This window comes from Anolis carolinensis, unplaced genomic scaffold (genome assembly GCF_035594765.1).
Source record: "Anolis carolinensis isolate JA03-04 unplaced genomic scaffold, rAnoCar3.1.pri scaffold_11, whole genome shotgun sequence".
In the NCBI taxonomy this organism is placed as follows: Eukaryota; Metazoa; Chordata; class Lepidosauria; order Squamata; family Dactyloidae; genus Anolis; species Anolis carolinensis.
Window position 1 is genome coordinate 13,850,261 of NW_026943822.1, and position 26,574 is coordinate 13,876,834.

General features: G+C 38.4%; 1 protein-coding gene and 1 non-coding gene across 7 annotated transcripts in view; one reads left to right on the plus strand and one right to left on the minus strand.

Moving 5' to 3' along the window:
- The window catches only part of il16 (interleukin 16), a 45,104-nt gene that overhangs the window by 9,139 nt on the left and 9,391 nt on the right, over positions 1-26,574 (plus strand). For all 6 annotated transcript variants that reach the window (XM_062962934.1, XM_062962938.1, XM_062962937.1 and 3 more), the window contains 14 exons: positions 3,476-3,612; positions 4,333-4,465; positions 4,704-4,812; positions 8,091-8,230; positions 10,505-10,615; positions 13,007-13,121; positions 13,289-13,362; positions 14,840-15,038; positions 16,915-17,032; positions 18,179-18,311; positions 18,418-18,505; positions 21,188-21,672; positions 23,752-23,884; positions 25,128-26,217. In XM_062962934.1, the coding sequence (XP_062819004.1) occupies positions 3,476-3,612; positions 4,333-4,465; positions 4,704-4,812; positions 8,091-8,230; positions 10,505-10,615; positions 13,007-13,121; positions 13,289-13,362; positions 14,840-15,038; positions 16,915-17,032; positions 18,179-18,311; positions 18,418-18,505; positions 21,188-21,672; positions 23,752-23,884; positions 25,128-26,217 (3,065 nt within the window). The remainder of the gene's footprint in view (positions 1-3,475; positions 3,613-4,332; positions 4,466-4,703; positions 4,813-8,090; positions 8,231-10,504; positions 10,616-13,006; positions 13,122-13,288; positions 13,363-14,839; positions 15,039-16,914; positions 17,033-18,178; positions 18,312-18,417; positions 18,506-21,187; positions 21,673-23,751; positions 23,885-25,127; positions 26,218-26,574) is intronic.
- Positions 23,801-23,888, minus strand: mir5402 (microRNA mir-5402). The gene has a single exon (NR_130003.1). It is a non-coding gene; the product is annotated as a microRNA mir-5402 (primary transcript).

Here is a 26,574-nt window from a genome sequence, read left to right on the forward strand (position 1 = left end):
TACAATATTATACAATACTATACAGTTCTTGCAGTACTATACAATACTATACGATACTATACAGTTCTTGCAGTACTATACAATATTATACAATACTATACAGTTCTTGCAGTACTATACAGTACTATACAGTTCTTGCAGTACTATACAATACTATACGATACTATACAGTTCTTGCAGTACTATACAATATTATACAATACTATACAGTTCCTGCAGTACTATACAGTACTATACGATACTATACAGTTCTTGCAGTACTATACAATACTATACGATACTATACAGGTCTTGCAGTACTATACAGTACTATACGATACTATACAGTTCTTGCAGTACTATACAATATTATACGATACTATACAGTTCTTGCAGTACTATACAATACTATACGATACTATACAGTTCTTGCAGTACTATACAATATTATACGATACTATACAGTTCTTGCAGTACTATACAATACTATACGATACTATACAGTTCTTGCAGTACTATACAATACTATACGATACTATAGTTCTTGCAGTACTATACAATATTATACAATACTATACAGTTCTTGCAGTACTATACAGTACTATACAGTTCTTGCAGTACTATACAATACTATACGATACTATACAGTTCTTGCAGTACTATACAATACTATACAGTTCTTGCAGTACTATACAATACAGTTTGTTTATTTATTTATTTATTTATTTATTTACAGTATTTATATTCCGCCCTTCTCACCCCAAACGGGACTCAGGGCGGATCACATTATATACACATAAGGCAAACATTCAATGCCCATAAACATATCAAACAGAGACAGACAGACGCAGAGGCAATTTAACCTTCTCTTGAGGGGATGTTCGATTCTGGCCACAGGGGGGAGCAGCTGCTTCATCATCCACTCTGACGGCACTTCCTCATTCCAACTATCTTTTGGGTTGCTAGGTCAGCAATGAGCAGTGGCTATATTTTATTTTTAATTGACGGGTGTTTACCCTGCCACGGGCTGGCCTCGAACTCATGACCTCATGGTCAGAGTGATTTATTGCAGCAGCTGCTTACCAGCCTGTGCCACAGCCCGGCCCCTTGCAATACTATACAATACTATACAGTTCTTGCAAAATCATTAATGACAAGGTATGTGGGGGCCCCTGGTGGTGGCACAGTGTGTTAAAGCACTGAGCTGCTGAACTTGCAGACCGAAAGGTCCCAGGTTCAAATCCTGGGAGCGGAATGAGCACCTGCTGTTAGCCCCAGCTCCTGCCAACCTAGCAGTTTGAAAATATGTCAACGTGAGTAGATCAATAGGTACCGCTCCGGCGGGAAGGTAACAGCGCTCCATGCAGTCATGCCAGCCACATGACCTTGGAGGTGTCTACCGACAATGCTGGCTCTTCGGCTTATAAATGGAGATGAGCACCAACCCCCAGAGTCAGACATGACTGGACTTAACGTCAGGGGAAAACCTTTACCTTTATGTGTACTGAAGGAAGCTGTGAACATTCAAGTCTATCTACTGTTATGCACAGGTAAGGATAGATAATGTACCGTAATATGTTCACAGCTTCCTTTCTGGAAAAGTGGGTGTGGTGGCGCAATGGGTTAAACCTTTGTGCCGACTGAACTGTTAGTAGTTAGAATCTGTGAGACAGGGTGAGTTCCATCTGTCAGCCTTAGCTTCCCATGTGGGGACATGAGAGAAGCCTCCTAGCAGGATGGTAACACATCTGGGTGTCCCCTGGGCAACGTCTTTGTGGACGGCCGATTCTTTCACACCAGAAGCAACTTGCAATATGTTCTCAAGTCACTTCTGACACGATAAAAAAATCTGGAAAGGTCAGTAAAACATTTATTAGTCATGAGAATAAGTTCATTTGTATAATAATAATAATTTGTATAATAATAATAATTTATAATAATATTATAAATCAGAAACTTCTCAAAGCACAGCAGACAAAAAACCAGTACAAGAAAGCCACACTACAAACTAGAGCTGACAGCTGGCACAACAAAACATTGCATGGAAAGTTCCTTGACAAAATTGAAGGAAAAGCTGATAAGGAGAAGACCTGGCTCTGGCTCACGAATGGGACCCTGAAGAAGGAGACAGAAGGCCTGATCCTTGCAGCCCAGGAGCAAGACATCAGGACAAAGGCAATTCAGGCCAAGATCGAAAACTCAGCTGATGACCCAAAATGCAGACTGTGCAAGGAAACTGACGAAACCATTGATCATATCCTCAGCTGCTGTAAGAAAATCGCACAGACAGACTACAAACAGAGGCACAACTATGTGGCCCAAATGATTCATTGGAACTTATGCCTCAAGTACCACCTGCCAGCAGCAAAGAACTGGTGGGATCACAAACCTGCAAAAGTATTGGAAAATGAGCATGCAAAGATACTGTGGGACTTCCGAATCCAGACTGACAAAGTTCTGGAACACAACACACCAGACATCACAGTTGTGGAAAACAAAAAGGTTTGGATCATTGATGTCGCCATCCCAGGTGACAGTCGCATTGACGAAAAACAACAGGAAAAACTCAGCCGCTATCAGGACCTCAAGATTGAACTTCAAAGACTCTGGCAGAAACCAGTGCAGGTGGTCCCAGTGGTGATGGGCACATTGGGTGCCGTGCCAAAAGATCTCAGCCGGCATTTGGAAACAATAGACATTGACAAAATTACAATCTGCCAGCTGCAAAAGGCCACCCTGCTGGGATCTGCGCGCATCATCCGAAAATACATCACACAGTCCTAGACACTTGGGAAGTGTTCGACTTGTGATTTTGTGATATGAAATCCAGCATATCTATCTTGTTTGCTGTGTCATAATAAAATAATAATAATAATAATAATATTTATTTATTTATTTATATACCACCCTATCTCCCCAAAGGGACTCAAGCATAGGTATATGTAGGAAGATAACATATGGGATATAAACAAGATAGGAATGCTTGTGGTTTCCAACAGTTCTTCACATTAGAGATGGAATGGCAATTCGTCAGCTTCCCAGCTGGGGTTGAAGCTGGATTTCCCAACTTCTTAAGAAACTTGCATAGGAAGAAAAAAAGGCCACATTGAAGGTTCCCACAGCTGGTGAATTTTTAAATGTAGGAAACAGCAATGTTGCACTCAAAGCTTTTGCACAGCAAAAATGTGCCAAAAAAAGGCAACGTTACACAATAAAAACCTCATAAAATGGCTCTCACTATGGGTTACACCAAGTTTAAAAATAATCAAATAAAGGAACAATCAATGTGTGAATTTTGGAGTTTTCATAGAATCATATTTCATGTGTTCCATAGAAGGGGGGAATCCGAGTTTTAAGGGGGCTACAACCCCCAAAAGTTTGCTGGAAATTGATGTTATGGGTATCAGGAGACTTGAGGAGTTTTCAGGGCTACATGCTGAATTGCTTCAGTTACTCCATCCCTGAAAAAACATTCTTGCTTTGTCTTCCCAACCAGGATAGTTGCATTTGGAAACTCTGCGCTGCCACGGGAAATGATAACCTAGGAATTCAAGTCTCTCGAAGTCCCAACTGTTCCACTTTTGGAAAAGAACTCACAGTGAACTACATGATCGACGGAGGAGCTGCCCAGAGGTACTTTAAAATTTTCTTTTAAAATCCTATGAAAAGCAAAAAAATTAAAGGGAAATGTTGCAGTTATCTTTGGATATATGAAATTCTTGCAGTATACAGAAAGTGGAACAGACTTGCAATTTTTCCATCCAGGGGACAGAGCTAAAACAGAATGCCTTACATCTGTGCCTTAGACTATTTAGGGTTTATTATTAAACAACTAGCTGTGCCCAGCCACGCGTTGCTGTGGCAAAGTTTGGTGGTATGGGAAATAAAGTATTGAGGAATTGGTGGTAGTTAAGGTAAAGAGTAAAGGTTTTACCTTACATTAAGTCCATTATAAATGGGTTATATAGCTGTGTGGAAGGGCCTTGAGTCTACACTGCCATATAATCCAGTTAAAATCCGATAATCTGTATTTTATAGGCAGTGTGCAAGAGGCCTAAGTGAGGCCTAACTCTTCCTGTCCCCTGGACTCAGTGGGTTGCCAGGAGACCAAGTGGGCGGAGCTTAGCCTTCTAACTGGCAGCAATTGGATAAAAACAATTCTTCCTCTCCCTCTAATTAGGACTTTATTTTTCTTTTCTTTTTGTTGTATGAACGTAGAGGCATGGATCAGGGGTTGTGCTGCCAAGTTTTATGTTTCTGGGATGTGTAGTTTTGTTGTTTTGTCCTAGGCCGAATTTTTTTTTATCTTTTTATATATATAGATTGTGTATCTCTCTGTTGTTATATTTAAAGGGGTGGCTGCGTGAGGTCTGGTGATGAGCGTTTGACGGTTAATGGGCAATCTGTTAAAGAGCTCTCCAGAAAAGAGGCAGAATCCATCATCCAATCAGCAAAAGGACTGGTAAATTTAGTAATTCCTCACAAGGTAAGCAGGCCTGGGAAGTTCACTTTCTGTACCTGCTTCTAGGTTCTGATCAGAGCTTAAGAAGGAACTTTTCAAAACTTTGGTTTTGGGCCCATTTATTAGTATTTTTGCGTTTTGGGTTTTGTAAATAGGACAAAGGGAGAAAGTGAGGGGAGGGAAGAGAAAGTGGGACATTTTTAAAACAGCTGTCAAAGTGGGATGACAGAGGATTAATCTTTATTTCTTTCCATTCATCCAGGAATCCTCAGTTTGCTCAAACAAAGAGCAACCCGTTAAACTGAACAGGCAAAATGGCTCCGTTCTGCAGACCAAAGCCAAGTGCCAAAGGACTCGTAGTAATTCAGCCAGTAAGTTTAATACTGAGTGCAATTGTGGCATTTCAGAATGATCTACATGTATTATCTAAGTCAGTACTATGAGAAAGAGCAATGTCATTAATACATTGCAGTGACTCAATGACAGATAAGAAATTTGAACCACAGGAAGCAGCATAGAACAGACTATTTGACCATCTTATTTATTTACTAGCTTTGCCCGGCCACGCGTTGCTGTGGCTTATGCTTTCAGAACGTTGCTCTTTATTTACTGTCCTGATTTTAGAGATTATATTGTTCTGTATTATTATATCACAGTAATTATTACATATTATATTTATAAACTTATATTATCTGCTTAGAACTGGATTATATGAGGCCCCTTCTACACAGCTGTATAAAATGCACACTGGATTATATGGCAGTGTGGAGTCCAGATAATATATACATGGGTTATATAGCTGTGTGGAAGGGCCTTGAGTCTACACTGCCATATACTGTAATCCAGTTAAAATCAGATAATCTGTATTTTATAGGCAGTGTGGAAGAGGCCTAAGTCTGTCTGTCCCCTGGGCTGAGTGAGTTGCTAGGAGACCAAGTGGGCGGAGCTTAGCCTTCTAACTGGCAGCAATTGGATGAAAACAATTATTCCTCTCCCTCTAATTAGGACTTTATTTTTCTTTTCTTTTGTTGTATGAACGTAGAGGCATGGATGAGGGGTTGTGCTGCCAAGTTTAGTGTTTCTGGGATGTGTAGTTTTGTTGTTTTGTCCTAGGCCGAAATTTCATTACCCTTTTATATATATAGATTACAAAATATAGAAAACATGGCAATAAGAATAAGAATAGTAGAAGTTCCCGCCCATGGTCCCTATCCCGAAAAATACTTTGAGCTCCGTGCGCATGCGTACATTGCCTGTTGTGGGTTTTGGCCTTTTTTTGGTGTTGTGATTGTGTTTTTTGTGTGATTGTGTTGTATCTTACTGGAGGCAGGGATGATGGATTGTGTTGCCAATTTTAGAGTTTGGGGGGTGTTGGGTTTTGTTGTTTTGTGAGTCGCCGTGATGCCAAAAGCCTTTTATATATATAGATTTACAGGATTTATATTCAACCCTTCTCAACCCCCCAGGGAACATACGTATGCAGCAAACATTCAGTGCTGTTTATACACTGACAAGACAGACAATTATACATTAATAATAATAATAATAATAATAATAATAATAATAATAATAATAAGTTTATTTATATCCCGCCTCCATCTCTCCCGAAGGGGACTCGGGGCGGCTTACAGCAAAATCAGATACAAAACAATGATAAAATAAAATATGAAACATCAAAGAACAATAACAAAAAACAATTTTTCTACTGTAAGTTTATTTTATGCAGTTCTATCTTTATTTGTAGTCAATTTGTTAGTTGCCAATGTTTTTGTAGTCAATGTTTTCAATATATTGTAATGTTTTGGTGCTAAATTCGTAAATACAGTAATTACTACATAACATTACCATGTATTCCACTGCTTTTGCTGTCGATTTTTGTAGTCAATGTTTTAAATATATTGCAATGTTTTGGTGCTAAATTTGTAAAATCATAACGTAATTTCACCTTTAATAGGCTTTCCTTAATTCCTTCTTATTATTCAACATTTTTGCTTATCCAACGTTCTGCTGGCCCATTTATGTTGGATAAGTGAGACTCTACTGTATACACATATATACATATACACACACATATATATGTGGATATATATATATATATATATATATATATATATATATATATACATACATACACTAGCTGTGCCCGGCCACGCGTTGCTGTGGCAAAGTGGTGGTGGTATTGGTTAAAAATTGTTGTGTAATTTTTATTTGACGTTATTTGTATGTTTTAATTAATTTTATTGTAAGTTATCTTTTTAGTTAATATATTTTATTATTTTCTTGTATAATTTTTAGTTATTTTTTGTTATTATGGTATTTTATTGTATTAATTTTTTTAGTGTTTTTAAGTATTTTTTAGTGTTTTTTATTATTTTTTATTGGGTTGCTAGGAGACCAAGTTGGAGGAGCTTAGCCTTCTAACTGGCAGCAATTGGATAAAAGCAATTATTCCTCTCTCTCTAATTAGGACTTTATTTTTCTTTTCTTTTTGTTGTATCAACCTAGAGCCGTGGATGATGGGTTGTGTCGTCAAATTTCGAGGTTGGGGGGCCTGTAGTTTTGTTGTTTTGTGGGTTGCCGTGATGCCATCACTCTTTTATATATATAGATATATGGCTGGAGTTGTACTTTAAAATGTATCTGTTCTGATTTACATATAAATTCAACTGAAGAACAACCCTACAGAACTTTATTTTTATACCCCGCCTCCATCTCCCCGAAGGGACTCGGGGCAGCTTACATGGGGCCAAGCCCAGATAAAACAGCAAACCAAGATAAAAATAACATCAAGAAATACAAACACAGCCATTAAAATTTAACACTCTAAACATAATAAAGGTAAAGACCTGGCTCTGCGAACAAGCGTTTAATGAATGAATTATGATGGCTTTAACTCGGTCCGGACTAAGGTTTACGTGCAAGATTATGTGGACGAATGGATTAAGTATTTTATTATACTGTTTTAAATGTATTTATTGGAGTGTTTTAAATTGATCGTTTTAATTGCTATGTTTTATTTTTCTACTGTATACCGGCATTGAAATTGCCAGATTGTGAGCCGCCCTGAGTCCCTTCGGGTGAGAAGGGCGGCATATAAATGATGGAAATAAACAAACAAATAAATAAATAATAAAAACATAAAATAATGATCATAGTAAAAACATGGATTTGGCACCCAAGTAGAGGGGCTGGGGTGGGGAAACGAACTGGGCAAAGTGCAACGAGTGAAAATTGTAATATGAGGTACAGTAGAGTCTCACTTATCCAACATAAACGGGCCGGCAGAATGTTGGATAAGCGAATATGTTGGATAATAAGGAGGGATTAAGGAAAAGCCTATTAAACATCAAATTAGGTTATGATTTTACAAATTAAGCACCAAAACATTATGTTAGACAACAAATTTGGCAGAAAAAGTAGTTCAATACGCAGTAATGCTATGTAGTAATTACTGTATTTATGAATTTAGCACCAAAATATCACGATATATTGAAAACATTGACTATAAAAATGTGTTGGATAATCCAGAACGTTGGATAAGCGAGTGTTGGATAAGTGAGACTCTACTGTAGTTGAGTAAGTGCATTAAATGAATACATGAAATGAATTAATAACTGTTTCATATCTTCCCCTTTCTATTTTTGAACAGGCGTGAGTCCCTACTGGATTGGAGAAATCGATGGTCCCATGGCCAAAAAATCAGCCTCCCGGTACAGACAGTCCCATTCTCTTTACAGCAACAGGAAGTCACTCTCACAGCAGCTGGACAGTTCAACAGGAAGAGCTCCCGTGAGTCCAAGACGGAAGGGAAACTCATCAGGTTGCAGCACCAAGGCAGAGCTAAATAAGGGACAGATGCAGTGCAGCTCCCCCTCCCCATTGCACCTCTAAACCTATTAATAATAATATAATAATAATTTCAGAACACACATACAGCAAGCATTTAATGCCTTTATACCAGGGATCCCCAAACTTTTTAAACAGGGGGCCAGTTCACGATCCTTCGGACCATTGGAGGGCTGGACTATAGTTGGCCACCGAGCAATAAATAATAATAATAATAATAATAATAATAATAATAATAATAATAATAATAATGAGGGTTGGATGAGACCATTTGGGCCATTGAGTCCAATCCCCTTCTGCCTTGTACACCGAAAGCACAAGCAAAGCACTCCTGACAGATGGCCACCCAGCCTCAATATTAATAATAATAATAATAATAATAATAATAATAATAATAATAATAAGGGTTGGAAGAGACCCCTTGGGCTATTTAGCCCCACCCCCTTCTGCCTTTGTGCACCAAAAGCACAAGCAAAGCACCCCTGACAGATGGCCACCCAGCCTCAATGTTAATAATAATAATAATAATAATAATAATAATAATAATAATAATAACCAGTACAAGAAAGCCACACTACAAACCAGAGCTGACAGCTGGCACAACAAAACATTGCATGGAAAGTTCCTTGACAAAATTGAAGGAAAAGCTGATAAGGAGAAGACCTGGCTCTGGCTCATAAATGGGACCCTGAAGATGGAGACAGAAGGCCTGATCCTTGCAGCCCAGGAGCAAGCCATCAGAACAAAGGCAATTCAGGCCAAGATCGAAAAGTCAGCTGATGACCCAAAATGCAGACTGTGCAAGGAAATCGACGAAACCATTGATCATATCCTCAGCTGCTGTAAGAAAATTGCACAGATAGACTACAAACAGAGGCACAACTATGTGGCCCAAATGATTCATTGGAACTTATGCCTCAAGTACCACCTGCCAGCAGCAAAGAACTGGTGGGATCACAAACCTGCAAAATTATTGGAAAATGAGCATGCAAAGATACTGTGGGACTTCCAGACTGACAAAGTTCTGGAACACAACACACCAGACATCACAGTTGTGGAAAAGAAAAAGGTTTGGATCATTGATGTTGCCATCCCAGGTGACAGTCGCATTGACGAAAAACAACAGGAAAAACTCAGCCGCTATCAGGACCTCAAGATTGAACTGCAAAGACTCCGGCAGAAACCAGTACAGGTGGTCCCAGTGGTGATGGGCACACTGGGTGCCGTGCCAAAAGATCTCAGCCGGCATTTGGAAACAATAGACATTGACAAAATTACGATCTGCCAGCTGCAAAAGGCCACCCTGCTGGGACGCATCATCCGAAAATACATCACACAGTCCTAGACACTTGGGAAGTGTTCGACTTGTGATTTTGTGATACGAAATCCAGCATATCTATCTTGTTTGCTGTGTCATAATAAAATATAATAATAATAATAATAATAATAATAATAATAATAATAATAATAATAATAATAATAATAAAGAGGGTTGGATGATACCCTTTGGGCCATTGAGTCCAATCCCCTTCTGCGTTGTACATCGAAAGCACAAGCAAGTCACTCCTGACAGATGGCCACCCAGCCTCAATATTGATAATAATAATAATAATAATAATAATAATAATAATAATAATAATAAGAGTTGGAAGAGACCCCTTGGGCCATTTAGTCCCACCCCCTTCTGCCCTTGTGCCATGGGGGCCGGATAAATGGCTTCAATGGGCCACATCCGGCCCCCGGGCCTTAGTTTGGGGACCCCTGCTTTATACAATCAGCAAGGACAAACAATTCCCAATCAGAGATAAAGGCATTTCCCATCTTATTTCCAGCATCTTGGAGGCTGTGCTCGACTCCGGCCATGGAGGGTGCTGTTGCTCCATTTTCCATGCCGAGGAACTTTGTCATCTTTAGACATCCTCCCGATCAATGTCCTTAAGGGTGCCTTTATTGCTTCTCCACTTAAAGCAGTATCTATTTATCTACTTGCATCCAATAGTCCTCCAAATGTTATTGGTCTCTGTTTCCCATCATTCCTGAACATTGCCAGGCCAGACAGGAGGTACAACCCAAACATCCGGAGGGCCACCTCTGTAGTCGACACTAGAAGATCAAGATGTAAAACTAGATTAGTTGTAATAGCAATGGGTTGCAGTCCTTTTGAGTGGCACGGCATTCACGTTCTCCCCACTTCTGTCATTCTTTTCTGAAATGCAGCCCCTTTCCAGAGCTTCACGGTCCTTAAGTACAGTGCAGTTACTACACACAGCATGCGGATTGCAGGCTTCCTTCATTACCAATATCGTTTTAATGAAAGGCCAGGGGAAGGTAAGGCACTTTGCTTCATTGCGCGTTTTCCTTTGTGCGACAAAACTAAGCAGTTCTGCCGTAAAGTTGGATGAGACTGAAGCCCCATCTATATTGCAGTTTTAGGCCCCTTCTACACTGCCATATAAAATCCAGATTATTTGCTTTGAACTGGATTATATGGCAGTGTAGACTCATATAATCCAAAGCAGATAATGTGTCTTATCTACTTTGATAATCTGGATTATATGGCAGTGTAGAAGGGGCCTTAGAATGCAGTTGAACGGTATTGAACTGGATTATATACCCGTATATACTCAAGTATAAGCCGACCCAAATATAAGACGAGGCACCTTATTTTATCACAAAAAATTGGGGAAAAAATTGACTCAAGTATAAGCCGAGAGTGGTAAATTTCAGAAATAAAAATAATTGAAGGAAGCATTAGTAGGTTAAATGTTTTTATTTATTTATTTGCTACATTTATATGCCGCCCTTCTCACCCCGAAGGGGACTCAGAGCGGCTTACAAATTAAATTTACATACAATATTATATTATACAGTAGAGTCTCACTTATCCAACACTCGCTTATCCAATGTTCTGGATTATCCAATGCATTTTTGTAGTCAATGTTTTCAATAGATCATGATATTTTGGTGCTAAATTTGTAAATACAGTAATTACTACATAGCATTACTGCGTACTGAACTACTTTTTCTGTAAAATCTGTTGTATAACATGATGTTTAGGTGCTTAATTTGTAAAATCATAACCTAATTTAATGTTTAATAGGCTTTTTCTTAATCTCTCCTTATTATCCAACATATTCGCTATTCAACGTTCTGCCGGCTTGTTTACGTTGGATAAGAGAGACTCTACTGTATTAGCATAGTACAATATTGGTAATAAATTACTATATTGTACTGTATCAATATATTGTAATATTATTAGTAATATTACATGTAAAATATAATATAGAATTAATATTATTATATTGTATTATTAGTATTATATCATATTACAATATAATATTACCGGTATGAATATTATATGTATATACAATATCTTATAATTATTATATATTATTGTAAATTATATTGTATACATATATATATATACATACATATATAAACACACACACATTGAATATTTACATAAAACTGTATTTTAAGATAAGACTGTCCGACTCTGATTAAATCATTATTCTCATCTTCTTCAATGTAAATGTGCTTATATATCCTTTTAATAATAAATGTATTAATAATAATAAAAATGGAGTAAAATAAATGTAATAGTAACATTAATAATAAAGTAAAATAATACAGTAGAGTCTCACTTATCCAACATAAACGGGTCGGCAGAATGTTGGATAAGCGAATATGCTGGATAATAAGGAGGGATTAGGGAAAAGCCTATTAAACATCAAATTAGGTTATGATTTTACAAATTAAGCATCAAAACAACATGTTATACAACAAACTTGACAGAAAAAGTAATTCAATATGCAGTAATGCTATATAGTAATTACTGTATTTACGAATTTAGCACCAAAATATCACGATGTATTGAAAACATTGACTACAAAAATGCGTTGGATAATCCAGAACATTGGATAAGTGAGACTCTACTGTACATTAATTGAAGGAAGCATCAGTAGGTTAAATGTTTTTGAATATTTACATAAAACTGTATTTTAAGATAAGACTGTCCGACTCTGATTAAATCATTAGTCTCATCTTCTTCAATGTAAATGTGCTTATGTATCCTTTTAATAATAAATGTATTAATAATAATAAAAATAGAGTAAAATAAATGTAATAGTAACATTAATAATAAAGTAAAATAATAAATTCAATAATAATTGAAATAAGTAAAATAATAAGTGTAGTAATACCAATAATAATAGAGAAAAATAATAAATGTACCATATACAGAATATAAGCCAACCAGGACCCTCACCCGTGTATAAGCCGAGGGGGCCTTTTTCAGTACTAAAAAAGGGCTGAAAAACTCGGCTTATACTTGAGTATATATGGTAGGTCTGGATTATATAATGCATTTCAATGGAGTTCGACTGCATTCTGAAACTGCATTATATGACAGTGTAGGCTCATACAATCCAGTTCAATACAATTGTATTCTAACGCCCCTACTATAAATCTTCACCAACTTCTTTGAGATGTGTTGACCTGGCGGAGGCTATGTTTGTGTTTTTAGCAAAATCAGTCAATTCAAAATTTGGGGTTTTTTTATTAAACCGTTTGGTTTTGACATATTTGAACTGGTTTTAAACCATCTGGTTTAACTCATAGTTGTTTCATATATATTTCAAGCAAACATTGTCTGGAACTCCGTAGATGGGGAGTAAATAATATTGCATTTGCTGGGACTTATCTATACTTTCCCATTAGGGCCTGGGCTTCAGCATTGTAGGAGGTCAAGACAGCATTTATGGCCCCATTGGGATATATGTGAAGACCATCTTTCCTCAGGGAGCCGCTGCTGCCGACGGAAGGCTGCAAGAAGGTAGGAAAACCTGCATTTGTCATTAATAATGTAAATGGTTGAGAGTTTAGACTGCAGAACAGGGACAAGTGCAAGATTGTACGTAGGTTTTGTATTAATTGTCCAAAATAAAAATGAAGTATTTTAAAAAAAGAATAACGGAGTGGTTCATTTATTCTGATTTATAGGGGATGAACTCCTGGAGCTGAATGGAGAATTGATGTATGGACTCACCCATTATGAAGCTCTGCAGAAATTCAAGGTCATGTGATTGAATCATAGGCCAGTGATGGACAACCTATGACACGTGTGCCAGCACTGACACGCCTAGCCATTTTTGGTGACACGCTGCTGCATGCAGATTGATTGGATGACTATGTTTTGTGGCCAAATTTGGTGTGATTTGGTCCCGTGGTTTTGTTGTTTACTCCATGGGAATTATGCACATTACATTTATATATATACTAGCTGTGCCCGGCCACGCGTTGCTGTGGCTAGGATTTAATTTTTCTTTTCTTTTTGTTGTATGAACGTAGAGGCGTGGATGAGAGGTTGTGCTGTCAATTTTTGAGGTAGTGGGGCATTTAGTTTAGTTGTTTTGTCCGGTGCTGTGATTCCATTACCCTTTTATATATATAGATACTAGCTGTGCCCGGCCACGCGTTGCTGTGGCTAGGATATAATTTTTCTTTTCTTTTTGTTGTATGAACGTAGAGGCGTGGATGAGAGGTTGTGCTGTCAATTTTCGAGGTTGTGGGGCGTTTAGTTTAGTTGTTTTGTCCGGTGCCGTGATTCCATTACCCTTTTATATATATAGATACTAGTTGTGCCCGGCCATGCGTTGCTGTGGCAAAGTATGGTGGTATGGGAAATAAAGTATTGAGGAATTAGTGGTACTTAAGGTAAAGGGTAAAGATTTTTCCCTGATATTAAGTCCATTAGAAATGGGTAATATAGCTGTGTGGAAGGGCCTTGAGTCTACACTGCCATATAATCCAGTTAAAATCAGATAATCTGTATTTTATAGGCAGTGTGGAAGAGTCCTAAGTGAGGCCAAACTCTGCCTGTCCCCGGGCTGAGTGGGTTGCTAGGAGACAAAGTGGGCGGAGCTTAGCCTTCTAAGTGGCAGCAATTGGATAAAAACAATTATTCCTCTCCCTCTAATTAGGTCTTTATTTTTCTTTTCTTTTTGTTGTATGAACGTAGAGGCATGGATGAGGGGTTGTGCTGCCAAGTTTAGTGTTTCTGGGATGTGTAGTTTTATTGTTTTGTCCTTGGCTGAAATTTCATTACCCTTTTATATATATATTCATTATATCATTCTATTATTATTGTAGTATATTATCATATGATTACTATTATATTATTATTATATTATTCATTATTCATGACTACATTGAAACTAGAATAGAGAGAAATCAGCGTGGAAACGGCAAGAGGTACCATAGATTGTTGTACATGGAAATAATGGTAGTAAATAGCTTTTGATTTATTACATACAGTTATATATTACAATTATACATTTTTGTTATTTAAACTACACATACTGTGAAATTATGTTTTTTTTCTTGAAGTGACACACCACCCAAGTCATGCTAGTTTTTTTTGGTGAATTTTGACACACCAAGTGCAAAAGTTTGCCCATCATTGTCATAGGCTCTTATACCACGTCCCTCTCTTTCCCTTTATATGCATCGCTCACATGCATCCGTTTCATGGTGATCTCTTATCTCTAACAGGCTAAGAAAGGTCTTCTCACGCTTACCGTCCGAACGAGCTTCAGTGCCCCACATTTATCATCCCAGCTCTGCAGTTTACCAAGCACCGGATTGTGCGTCGCCAAGGAGGACATCTCCGTCGGTGGGAAAACGGCTCCATTCCTGTTGGGTGCCCTTAACCCCAATGACCGGATCATTGTGGAAGTTTTCTTAAAGAAAGGTAGGTACACATTCAAAGGAACCCAAGAACAGAACTGGCTGCTTAGTAGGAGTCGAGATTGAGGGCAATAATAGTCCCATTCTCTTATGCTTTGGTGAGATCTCACCTGGAATAACCCTGTGTCCAGTTCTGGAAATACTACAATTCAAGAAGGATAACGACTGCATCTGTTTCAGTTTTGATGGTTCTTTTGAAATTATACTTATATATTTTTAGAGAGATATATATGTATACACACACACACACACACATACTAGTTATGCCCAGCCATGTGTTGCTGTGGCGAAGTATGGTGGTATGGGAAATAAAGTATTGAGGAATTGGTGGTAGTTAAGGTAAAGGGTAAAGGTTTTACCTTACACTAAGTCCATTATAAATGGGTTATATAGCTGTGTGGAAGGGCCTTGAGTCTACACTGCCATATAATCCAGTTAAAATCAGATAATCTGTATTTTATGTGGAAGAGGCCTGAGGCCTAACTCTGCCTGTCCCCTGGGCTGAGTGGGTTGCTAGGAGACCAAGTGAGCGGAGCTTAGCCTTCTAACTGGCAGCAATTGGATAAAAACAATTCTTCCTCTCCCTCTAATTAGGACTTTATTTTTCTTTTCTTTTTGTTGTATGAACGTAGAGGCATGGATGAGGGGTTGTGCTGCCAAGTTTAGTGTTTCTGGGATGTGTAGTTTTGTTGTTTTGTCCTAGGCCGAAATTTCATTACCCTTTATATATATATATATACTAGCTGTGCCCGGCCACGCGTTGCTGTGGCAAAGTGGTGGTGGGATTGGTTAAAAATTGTTGTGTAATTTGTATTTGACGTTATTTGTATTTTTTAATTAATTTTATTGTAAGTTATCTTTTTATTTATTATATTTTATTATTGTATTGTATTAATTTTTAGTGTCTTAAATTATTTTTTAGTGTTTTTTATTATTTTTTATTGGGTTGCTAGGAGACCAAGTTGGAGGAGCTTAGCCTTCTAACTGGCAGCAATTGGATAAAAGCAATTATTCCTCTCTCTCTAATTAGGACTTCATTTTTCTTTTCTTTTTGTTGTATCAACCTAGAGGCGTGGATGATGGGTTGTGTTGTCAAATTTCGAGGTTGGGGGGCCTGTAGTTTTGTTGTTTTGTGGGTCGCCGTGATGCCATCACTCTTTATATATATATATATATATATATATATATATATATATATATATATGTGTGTGTGTGTGTGTGTGTGTGTGTGTGTGTGTGTGTGCGTGTGTGTATGTATGTATAATATATATATATATATATATATACACACCCAAGAGAGCATTATTTTTAGACTGTTTATAAAAGTTTGCAATTTTAATAATTTTTAATTTTTTAAAAAATGAATTGTACTCTTTTACATGCTCATATTTATTGTGCATTAGCTTTGGTCATATATATGAATATCTTAAATCATTAAATATATCCTAGCAGATTTCAGAGCTATTATGTGTGGGGGCAAATCTGAACTTTAAGTGGGGTGGGGGGGGGGAGGAAGAGGAAGAAATATATGTTTTTATGTTTTTTATCTGGTGAGTTGTTATTTATTAATATTTTTTTTAAAATATTTATTTTATACTAGCTTTGCCCGGCCACGCATTGCTGTGGCTTATGGGAATCCTTTGTTGGCCAGGTGGAATAGCAGTGAATAGCCTTGCAGCCTCAAAGCCTGGCCGTTTTCTGGAGTAGCTGGAGCTTTTTGTTGTATGAACGTAGAGGCATGGATGAGGGGTTGTGCTGCCAAGTTTAGTGTTTCTGGGATGTGTAGTTTTGTTGTTTTGTCCTAGGCCAAAATTTCATTACCCTTTTATATATATAGATTTATTTTTGTTTTATACCTTTTTGTGTTTTTTTTTCTTCAGAGGCTGGTGTGGGCCTAGGCATTGGGTTGTGCAGTATCCCTTATTTCCAGTGTATTTCGGGCATTTTCATCCATGCCCTTTCTCCTGGCTCTGTGGCTCATATGGATGGAAGTCTCAGGTATGTTGAGAAGACCATCCTCCTACCATACAGGAAGACACAATCAAAGCACTCCCGACAGATGGCCATCCAGTCTATTTGGAAACCTCCAGAGGAAAAGACTCTATCATACAGGCAGCATATTGCATGACAGGGAGGTTGGACTGGATGAACCTTGTAGTCTCTTCCAACTCTTATGATTTTAAGATTCAATTATACGATTTTACTATTATAGTAGAGTCTCACTTATCCAACACTCGCTTATCCAATGTTCTGAATTATCCAATGCATTTTTGTAGTCAATGTTTTCAATATATCATGATATTTTGGTGCTAAATTCGTAAATACAGTAATTACTACATAGCATTAATGTGTAATGAACTACTTTTTCTGTCAAATTTGTTGTATAACATGATGTTTTGGTGCTTAATTTGTAAAATCATAACCTAATTTGATGTTTAACAGGCTTTTCCTTAATCTCTCCTTACTATCCAACATATTCGCTTATCCAACATTCTGCCGACCCGTTTATGTTGGATAAGTGAGACTCTACTGTATTATTTTACTTTATTATTAATGTTACTATTACATTTATTTTACTCCATTTTTTATTATTAATAATACATTTATTATTAAAAGGATATATAAGCACATTTACATTGTAGAAGATGAGAATAGTGATTTAATCAGAGTCGGACAGTCTTATCTTAAAATACAGTTTTATGTAAATATTCAATGTGTGTGTGTTTATACTGTATTTTAAAATCATATTTTCTAAGGGGGGGGGGGGACTCATTTTTAAAATGAAGTGGGCACACAACAATGGTATATATTCCTCCACCCCAATAATAATAATATAATAATAATAAAACTTTATTTATCTCCCCACGGGGACTCGGGACGGCTCACATGGGGCAAGGCCCAACTAGCACAATTTACAAAAACAGCAGCATAAATACATTAAACAACATACAAAAAATAGGAAAACACAGTAAGACAATAAAAAAAGAGTTAATACAGCAGTAAATCAATCAACCACCAAGTACAATTCAGTCGACTTCATTGGTGGGCGGGACCGCAGCAGCAATATAAAATAACATCATCACTTAAAATAAAAGGGACCTAAAAAAACTCAAAACAATATGTTTGTTGTATTCTTTTCTGAAGGGTTGGAGACGAAATCATTGAAATCAATGAAGCGTCCATTCAAAACATGACCCTCAATGAGGTCCATGCCCTCCTAAGCCACTGCAGCCCTGGCTCCGTGCAGGTTATCATCAGCAGGCATCCGGATCCACAGGTAAATTGACAGTCATAGGAAGCTTCTGGGTCTTTCAAGGCAGGTAACTAATTGTTGGTGGTGTTGTTTTAAGAAGTTTTAAATGGAAACCTTTGACACTTCGTAGGTCTCTGATCATCAGCTGAAGATGGCTGTTTTGCAAGCTGTAGAAAACAACAAGTTAGAAAGAGAGCGGTACCAGTGGAGTACAGAAGGTAAGGAAAACATGTCACATTACTTAAGTTTTTTAAAAAAACAAGGATCTAACTCAGGGGTCCTCAGACTTTTTAAGCCAAGGGCCGGTTCACAATCCTTCAGACTGTTGAGGGGCCGGATTATCATTTGGAAAAAAAAAATACAAACAAATTCCGATGCACACAGCACGTCTTATTTGTAGTGCAAAAACAACAACAACAACAACAACAATGAAAGAACAATACAATATTTACAAATAAAAACAATTTTAACCAACATACATTTGTCAGGATTTCAATGGGAAGTGTGGTCCTGCTTCTGGCCAATGAGATAGTCAAGTTAATTAGGGTTGTTGTTGTTGTTGTTGTTGTTGTTGTTGTTGTTGTTGTATGCCTTCAAGTCATTTCAGACTTTGGGCAAGCCTAAATCTAAAATTTATTTATTTATTATTTATTTATTTACTGCATTTATTTACTACATTTATATCACACCCTTCTCACCCCAAAGGGGACTCAGAGTGGCTTACAAATTATATGTACATACAATATATTATATTATTAGCATAGCACAATATTAGCATTATATATTACTATATTGAACTATACCACTATACTATAATATTACTAGTAATATTATATGTAATATAGAATATATAATTAATATTATTTTATGGTATTATTAGTGTTATATTGTATTACATTATAATATTATTATCAATATTATATGTATATACAATATATTATATTATAAAACGGAGGGCGGGGGCCAGGTAAATGACCTCGGAGGGCCGCATCCGGCCCCCGGGCCTTAGTTTGGGGACCCCTGATCTAACTGGATGAGATTTGTGTGTGTGTGTGTGTGTGTGTGTGTGTGTCAGGAGCAACCTGAGTTGCTTCTGGAATGAGAGAATTGGCCGTCTGCAAGGACGTTGCCCAGGGGATGCCTGGATTTTTTTTTAATGTTTTACCATCCTTGTGGGAGGCTTCTCTCATGTCCCCGCATGGAGCTGGAGCTGATAGAGGGAGCTCATCCGCGCTCTCCCCGGGTGGGATTCGAACCTGGCAGCCTTCAGGTCAGCAACCCAACCTTCAAGTCACAAGGCTTTTATCCCCTAGGCCATTGGAGGCTCCTACTGGATGAGATTAAATTCTGAATGACACTGTTATTTAAAACTGGATGAGATTAAATAACGGTGTCATTCAGAATTCTGTTTTCTGCAGCAACCAGCCCAATGTTGCTCAAAATCTTGTTTTGACTCTTGCGTGACTCTTGCTTTAACTGAAATTGCTGTGTTTTTAACTGATGTATTATTGTTGTGTTAAGTTTTGTATGATGTTTTGCACCTTGGAAACCTCCCTGAGTCCCTTCGGGGAGATAGAGCATTATATAAATAAAGATTATTATTATTGACACAACGACGTTGTATGACACAGCAAACAAGATAGACATGCTGGATTACGTTTCACAAAATCACAAGTCGAACACTTCCCAAGTGTCTAGGACTGTGTGATGTATTTTCGGATGATGCACGCAGATCCCAGTAAGGTGGCCTTTTGCAGTTGGCAGATCGTAATTTTGTCAATGTCTATTGTTTCCAAATGCCGGCTGAGATCTTTTGGCACGGCACCCAGTGTGCCCATCACCACCGGGACCACCTGCACTGGTTTCTGCCAGAGTCTTTAAATAATAATTATTCAAATAATAATCTTTTATTATTATTATTATTATTATTATTATTATTATTATTATTAATCTTGTAAGCAGGACCTACAAGCATTTTGAGTCGAATTTTTCAAATTGCATGCCGTTCTTTGCTCAATCCTATGGATGTTCCCAACATAATAAAAAGTAGTGAACAAATTATTTATTTAAGGGAAGCTGCCGCTTCATTGTCCACTTGTGACACTGAGCCCTTGATGGAGTACTTCCTCCAGAGCTTAAGAAGGAACTTTTCAAAACTTTGGTTTTCGGGGACCTTGTCTTAGACCCTTTCTACATTTCTCTATATCCTGGGATCTGATCCAGATTATCTACTTTAAACTGGATTATATGAGTATCCATTGCCAGATAATCTGGGATAAGAATATAATCTGGGATCAGATCCTGGGATAAAGGGGCACTGTGGAAGCTTCCAGAGTCTCTCTATATATCAGGGCTTCTTACATCCCTTCTACACTACTATATAATCCAAATTATCAAAATAGATAATAATAATAATCCACATTATCTGCTTTGAAGTGGATTATATGAGTCTATACTGCCATATATTCCAGTTTATAGCAAATCTGGATTTTACAGCAGTGTAGAAGAGCCTTAAACATCCACTCACGACCCCTTTCTGCCCAGATTACCTTTATTTCTTGATGGAGTACTTCCTCATTCTTCTGCGTGCTGCTAGAAGTTTTTTTATGGTGTCATAAATTAGTTAAATTAGCATCTCCACATAAAGCGGTACCTAATTTCCTACTCGACAGATACAACAATCTTTTGGGCTGCATAGATCAACAGCAAGCTAGACTATTAAATGGTCGGGAGCTGAATCTGACCTGGGCTGGATTCGAACTCATGACTTCTCGGTCAGTAGTGATTTATTGCAGCTGGTTAGCAGCCCGGTCCCAAAATGCATAACAAGTTACCTAAAATTATTGGTGGGAATTTTGCTTTCTTTTCCTCCCAATATCTTCTTCTTGTTTTAAATCCAGGTGTCAAAAGTCTGGAGAACAGCTGGCATAAGAAACCTCCCTGTGAAAAATACTCTGAAAAGCATGCCTTTCGTGGCAGTCATCATTCCCAAAAGATTATGATCCGCTCCAGTAGTGACAGCAATTGCAAGTCCAGGTCATCTGGGGGAAATGGTCTCACTGACCAGCTGAGTGATTTGAAACCAAAAGGACATAGTATTGACATACCAGTCATCGGACAATCCGGCTCATTGTTTTCCTCTTCCAGATCTAGTCTGGAGAATGACTCGTCCCCACCAACACTTAAGGACGCAGCTCACCTCTCGCAAAATAACACAAGGAAATCAACAGAGATCCTGGTTCGAAAACCTAGGTCATCAAAACCCAAACCCCCACCAAGGAAGTATTTCAAACAAGACAGTGCTGCCAATGAGCAGATTAGCAGAGAAGAGAAAGACAAGACCGGTCTACAAAGGGATGAGAACCTGCCTTCTCCAAATACCCAGGCAAGACTGATATGCTCACAGTAATGCTCTTTTCAGTGGCTGACATGGACTTTGGGTGTTAGGAAAAAAACATTTACAAAACAGAAGAATACTGTATATACTCGAGTATAAGCCGACCCGAATATGAGCCGAGGCACCTAATTTTGCCACAAAAAACTGGGAAAACATTGACTCCAGTATAAGCCAAGAGTGGTACATTTCAGAAATAAAAATAGATACCAATAAAATTACATTAATTGAGGCATCGGTTAGTTAAATATTTACATAAAGCTCAAATTTAAGATAAGACTGTCCAACTCTGATCCAATCATTATTCTCATCTTCTTCAATGTAAATGTGCTTATGTATCCTTTTAATAATAATAGAGTAAAATAATACATGTAATAATAATAATAAATAATACAGGAAAATAATACATGTAATAATAAATAGAGTAAAATAATAAATGCAATAATAATAATAAGATCAGAGTGAAATAATAAATGTATTATTAATAATAATAAAATATAGTAAAATAAATATAATAGTAGCAACAATAATAGAGAGAAATAATAAATGTACCATATATTCTCGAGTATAAGCTAACCCAAATATAAACCAACCAGGACTCTCACCTGAGTATAAGCCAAGGGGGGCTTTTTCAGTCTTAAAAAAAGGGCTGAAAAACTAGGCTTATACTCGAGTATATACAGTATATTTTGTTTGCTGTGTCATACTATGTCTTTGTGTCAATAATAATAATAATAGAGCATGGGAGAACAATAGAGGTTGGCAAACAGTATCCTCGCTGTTCTGGAGAGTTTAGCAAATGCTGCAATAGCAAGGCACCAGCCCAGTTCTCTGAAATAATAACAACAACAACAAGAACAACAACAACAACAACAACAAGATGACATGATATGGGGATTTAAAGATCGAAGTGCAAAGACTCTGGCACAAGCCAGTCAAGGTGGTCCCAGTGGTAATCGGCACACTGGGTGCAATGCCTAAAGACCTTGGCCTGCATTTAAACGCAATTGGTGCTGACACAGTTACCAACTGTAAGCTGCAAAAAGCCACCCTACTTGGATCTGCCCACATTATTCGCTGATACATCACACAATTCTAGACACTTGGGAAGGGTTTTGTGTGTGTGTGTGTGTGTGTGTGTGTGTGTGTCAGGAGCAACCAGACTTGCTTCTGGAGTGAGGGAATTGGCCGTCTGCCCAGGGGATGCCCGGATGTTTTGATGTTTTACCATCCTTGTGGGAGGCTTCTCTCATGCCCCTGCATGGGGAGCTGGAGCTGATAGAGGGAGCTCATCCGTGCTCTCCCCAGGTGGGATTCGAACCTGGCAGCCTTCAGGTCAGCAACCCAACCTTCAAGTCACGAAGCTTTTATCCCCTAGGCCATCGGAGGCTCCAATAAACTTGGGAAAGTGTCCAATGTGTGATCCAATACAACAACCAGCATAGTGATCTTGTTTGCTGAGTATTAATCTTGTAGTAATAATAATAATAATAATAATAATAATAATAATAATAATAATAATACACTTTATTTATATTCCAACCTGAGCAGATTACAGGATATAAAGCAGACATAGGCAAACATTCAGTGCCTTGTTACAATCACATAGAATGAGACACACAACACAAATGAAGGAAAGGCTTCTCCTTTCATCTCTGGCTCTGGGGAGGTATTCTTCTCCATTTCCAAGCTGAGGAGCTTGCATTGATGTGGCCGTTATGACTGCTTGGGGCATTTTTTTGGCTTTTCCCGCTGAAGCAGTACCTATTTATCTACTCACATTTGCATGTTTTCAAACTTCTAGGTTGGCAGGAGCTAGAGCTAACACTGGGAGCTCACCCGCTAACTAAGAGTCTGACTTGATTTAACAGCGTGACATGGCAGCTTAAAAAAAGCCAATGTGATTTTAGGCTGCATCAATAGGAGTCTAGTGTCTCGATTGAGGACACAATGGGGCATTAGTGAGTTCTGGCAAGCCACGCTACATATGGGGAACCAAGCTTCGATGCACAGTATGCAGTTTTGTGTGGTTACATGTTGTCACACTTGTGCTTCCTGTTTATTTCGCAGGAAGTAGAAGACCTGCTGTGGCAAAGGAACAAAACTGTTGTAACGTGTGGTGCCTTTGCAAGTTCTTCAGTCCCAAGAGCTACAGAACGGTTAAACATCGGATCTGTAGACCAAGAGAAGAAAACTCACAAAGGTATGTTTCATTCTGTGCAATTGTCAGCAAAGATGAGCTCTTACATGCTGGAAAGGCAACAATTTGAGGCTGAAATTTTAGTTTCAGGAGGCCAACGACTCAAAATAAGCAACTAGTGAATGGTGCTGGTAGGAATGGAGGACAAATGTAGGACACATTCGACCTGGTTTGGGGTTAGACTTATATATTGTCACTAGCTGTGCCCGGCCACGTGTTGCTGTGGGGAAGTATGGTGGTATGGGAAATAAAGTATTGAGGAATTGGTGGTAGTTAAGGTAAAAGGTAAAGGTGTGGAGTCCAGATAATCCAGTTAAAGCAGATAATATAAGATTATATGGGTTATATAGCTGTGTGGAAGGGCCTTGAGTCTACACTGCCATCTAATCCAGTTAAAATCTGATAATCTGTATTTTATAGGCAGTGTGGAAGAGGCCTAAGTGAGGCCTAACTCTGCCTGTCCCCTGGGTGAGTGGGTTGCTAGGAGACCAAGTGGCTGGAGCTTAGCCTTCTAAGTGGCAGCAATTGGATAAAAACAATTATTCCTCTCCCTCTAATTAGGACTTTATTTTTCTTTTCTTTTTGTTGTATCAACCTAGAGGCATGGATGATGGGTTGTGTTGTCAATTTTCGAGGTTGTAGGGTGTTTAGTTTTGTTGTTTTGGAGGTCGGCAGGATTCATCTCTCTTTTATATATATAGATTGTTAGTTGCTGAACAATGGCATCAGCAAAAGGGGAAAGTGGGGCAGAAGGAAAATCAGAAAAGGACTGGCTAAGTAAAGGTTTTCCTCGTATAGTAACTCTAGTCATGTCCGACTTTGCGGGTTGGTGCTCAACTCCATTTCTAAGCCGAATCGTCGGCGTTGTCTGTAGACACCTCCATGGTCGTGTGGCCAGCATGACTACATGGAGTGTTGTTACTTTCCCTATAGATCTACTCACATTTGCATGTTTTCAAACTGCTAGGTTGGCAGAAGCTGGGGCTAACAGTGGGAGCTCACCCCACTCCCCAGATTCAAATCGCTGACCTTTTGGTCAGAAAGTTCAACAGCTCAGTGGTTTAACTCGCTGCGCCATTGGGGTTACCAGCTGAGAAAAGTAGATGTAAAAGGTGGCAAAGGATTTATTGTTGTGCACCTATGAACAATGCCCAGGCTAACATCTTCTAGCTATGTTGACTACAGAAGTGTTTGCGATGAATATATTGTTATTCATTGAAATTGTATCACCTTTTCCCTTATTTAGGAAAGACTGTCTCAACAGCCCAAAGGCCTGCACTCCAAAGACAGACAAAAATAGACTACAGCCTTGGGCTTCCGACGGAAGACCCTTGGGTTAGAATTTCTGACTGCATCAAAAGCTTGTTTAATCCCAGTATGTCAGAAGATGGACACGCCTTGGCCTTGCATCCCACCAATGACACAAATGGAGACAATCAAGTATCCAGTTGCTCGGAAGTATCTCTGCAAAGAACAAATGTAGATACAGTCAATTCAGAAGAACTGAGGTCATCAGATGAAGGTGATTTTGTGAAAAAGGGTCCACCAGTTGCACCTAAACCAGCTTGGTTTCGTCAAAGCCTAAAAGGCTTGAAGAAAGGAAAGTCAGACTTAACAACTCCCAGAAATACAACTGACCTCCATCAGAATGTGTCTGACAATGAGCTGGCTTCCCTTTCCAGGGCAATTCGTGTCTCTCCTCGAGGGTCATCAATAAAGCAAAGGATAAGCTCGTTCGAAAGTTTGGGCACTCCTCAGTCTCAAGAGAAAGGAAACCAAAAACTAAGCCCCAAACTTTCAGTTCAGAAAGAAGCGTCTCTTGGCAGAAAGGAAACAAAATGTGCAACAGCGCATTCCAACCAAATTTCAGGCAGCAACAGTGGTCACTGTCAAGGTTCTGAAAGCACCACACTTGAGAAGTTCCCAGAGGCAAGCAATATGGATTCGAGAGAGGAATATGCCTCTACTCTGAAGATGAGCAAAAGCACCACCAATGAATGTCCTCTGGATTTGTTTCCGCTACAAAACACAGAACAAATTCAAAAAGTTTCACAAATTCAAAAAGTGCCAAGCCAAAGAGCGCGCAGCTTTCCGCTTAGCTCGGCCCAGTCGTACGAGATGTTGAAAACCAGTGGAGAAAAAGACAGCAAAATCGATTCCATAAGCCACCACTTCTCGTCAGCTTTAATGAAATCGCTGCATTCCTTTCCTCAGTTTTCACCGTGTCGTTGGAAAAACCTGCACGAAGGGTTCCCAAAGTCCGGCTCAGAAGAAAGTGCGTCGTCTCTCCTCCACACAAGTGCGGGTTATTCTTCAGACACCGGCTTTTCTCTTAAGTAAGACAACTATGTTTTCAATTCTTAATAGATTGATTTGCCAGTAAACAAGCCCTTCGCACAATTTGGATGTAGCCAACAGGAAGGCCTTGCTACAAATCTGGCATTCCCACTAAGTTTAGATAGCCTAATTTCAATCTAAATTTGTTTATAAAGTTTGCAGTGGAAAAGGAAAGATTGAAGCCCATTAGAGTTTACTGTAATGCACCATACTGGATAAGTTTAAGTTAAAGGTAAAGGTTTTCCCCTGAAGTTAAGTCTAGTAGTGTCTGACTTTGGGGTTGGCGCTCATCTCCATTTCTAAGCTGAAGAGCCGGCGTTGTCCATAGACACCTCCAAGGTCTTGTCGCCGGCATG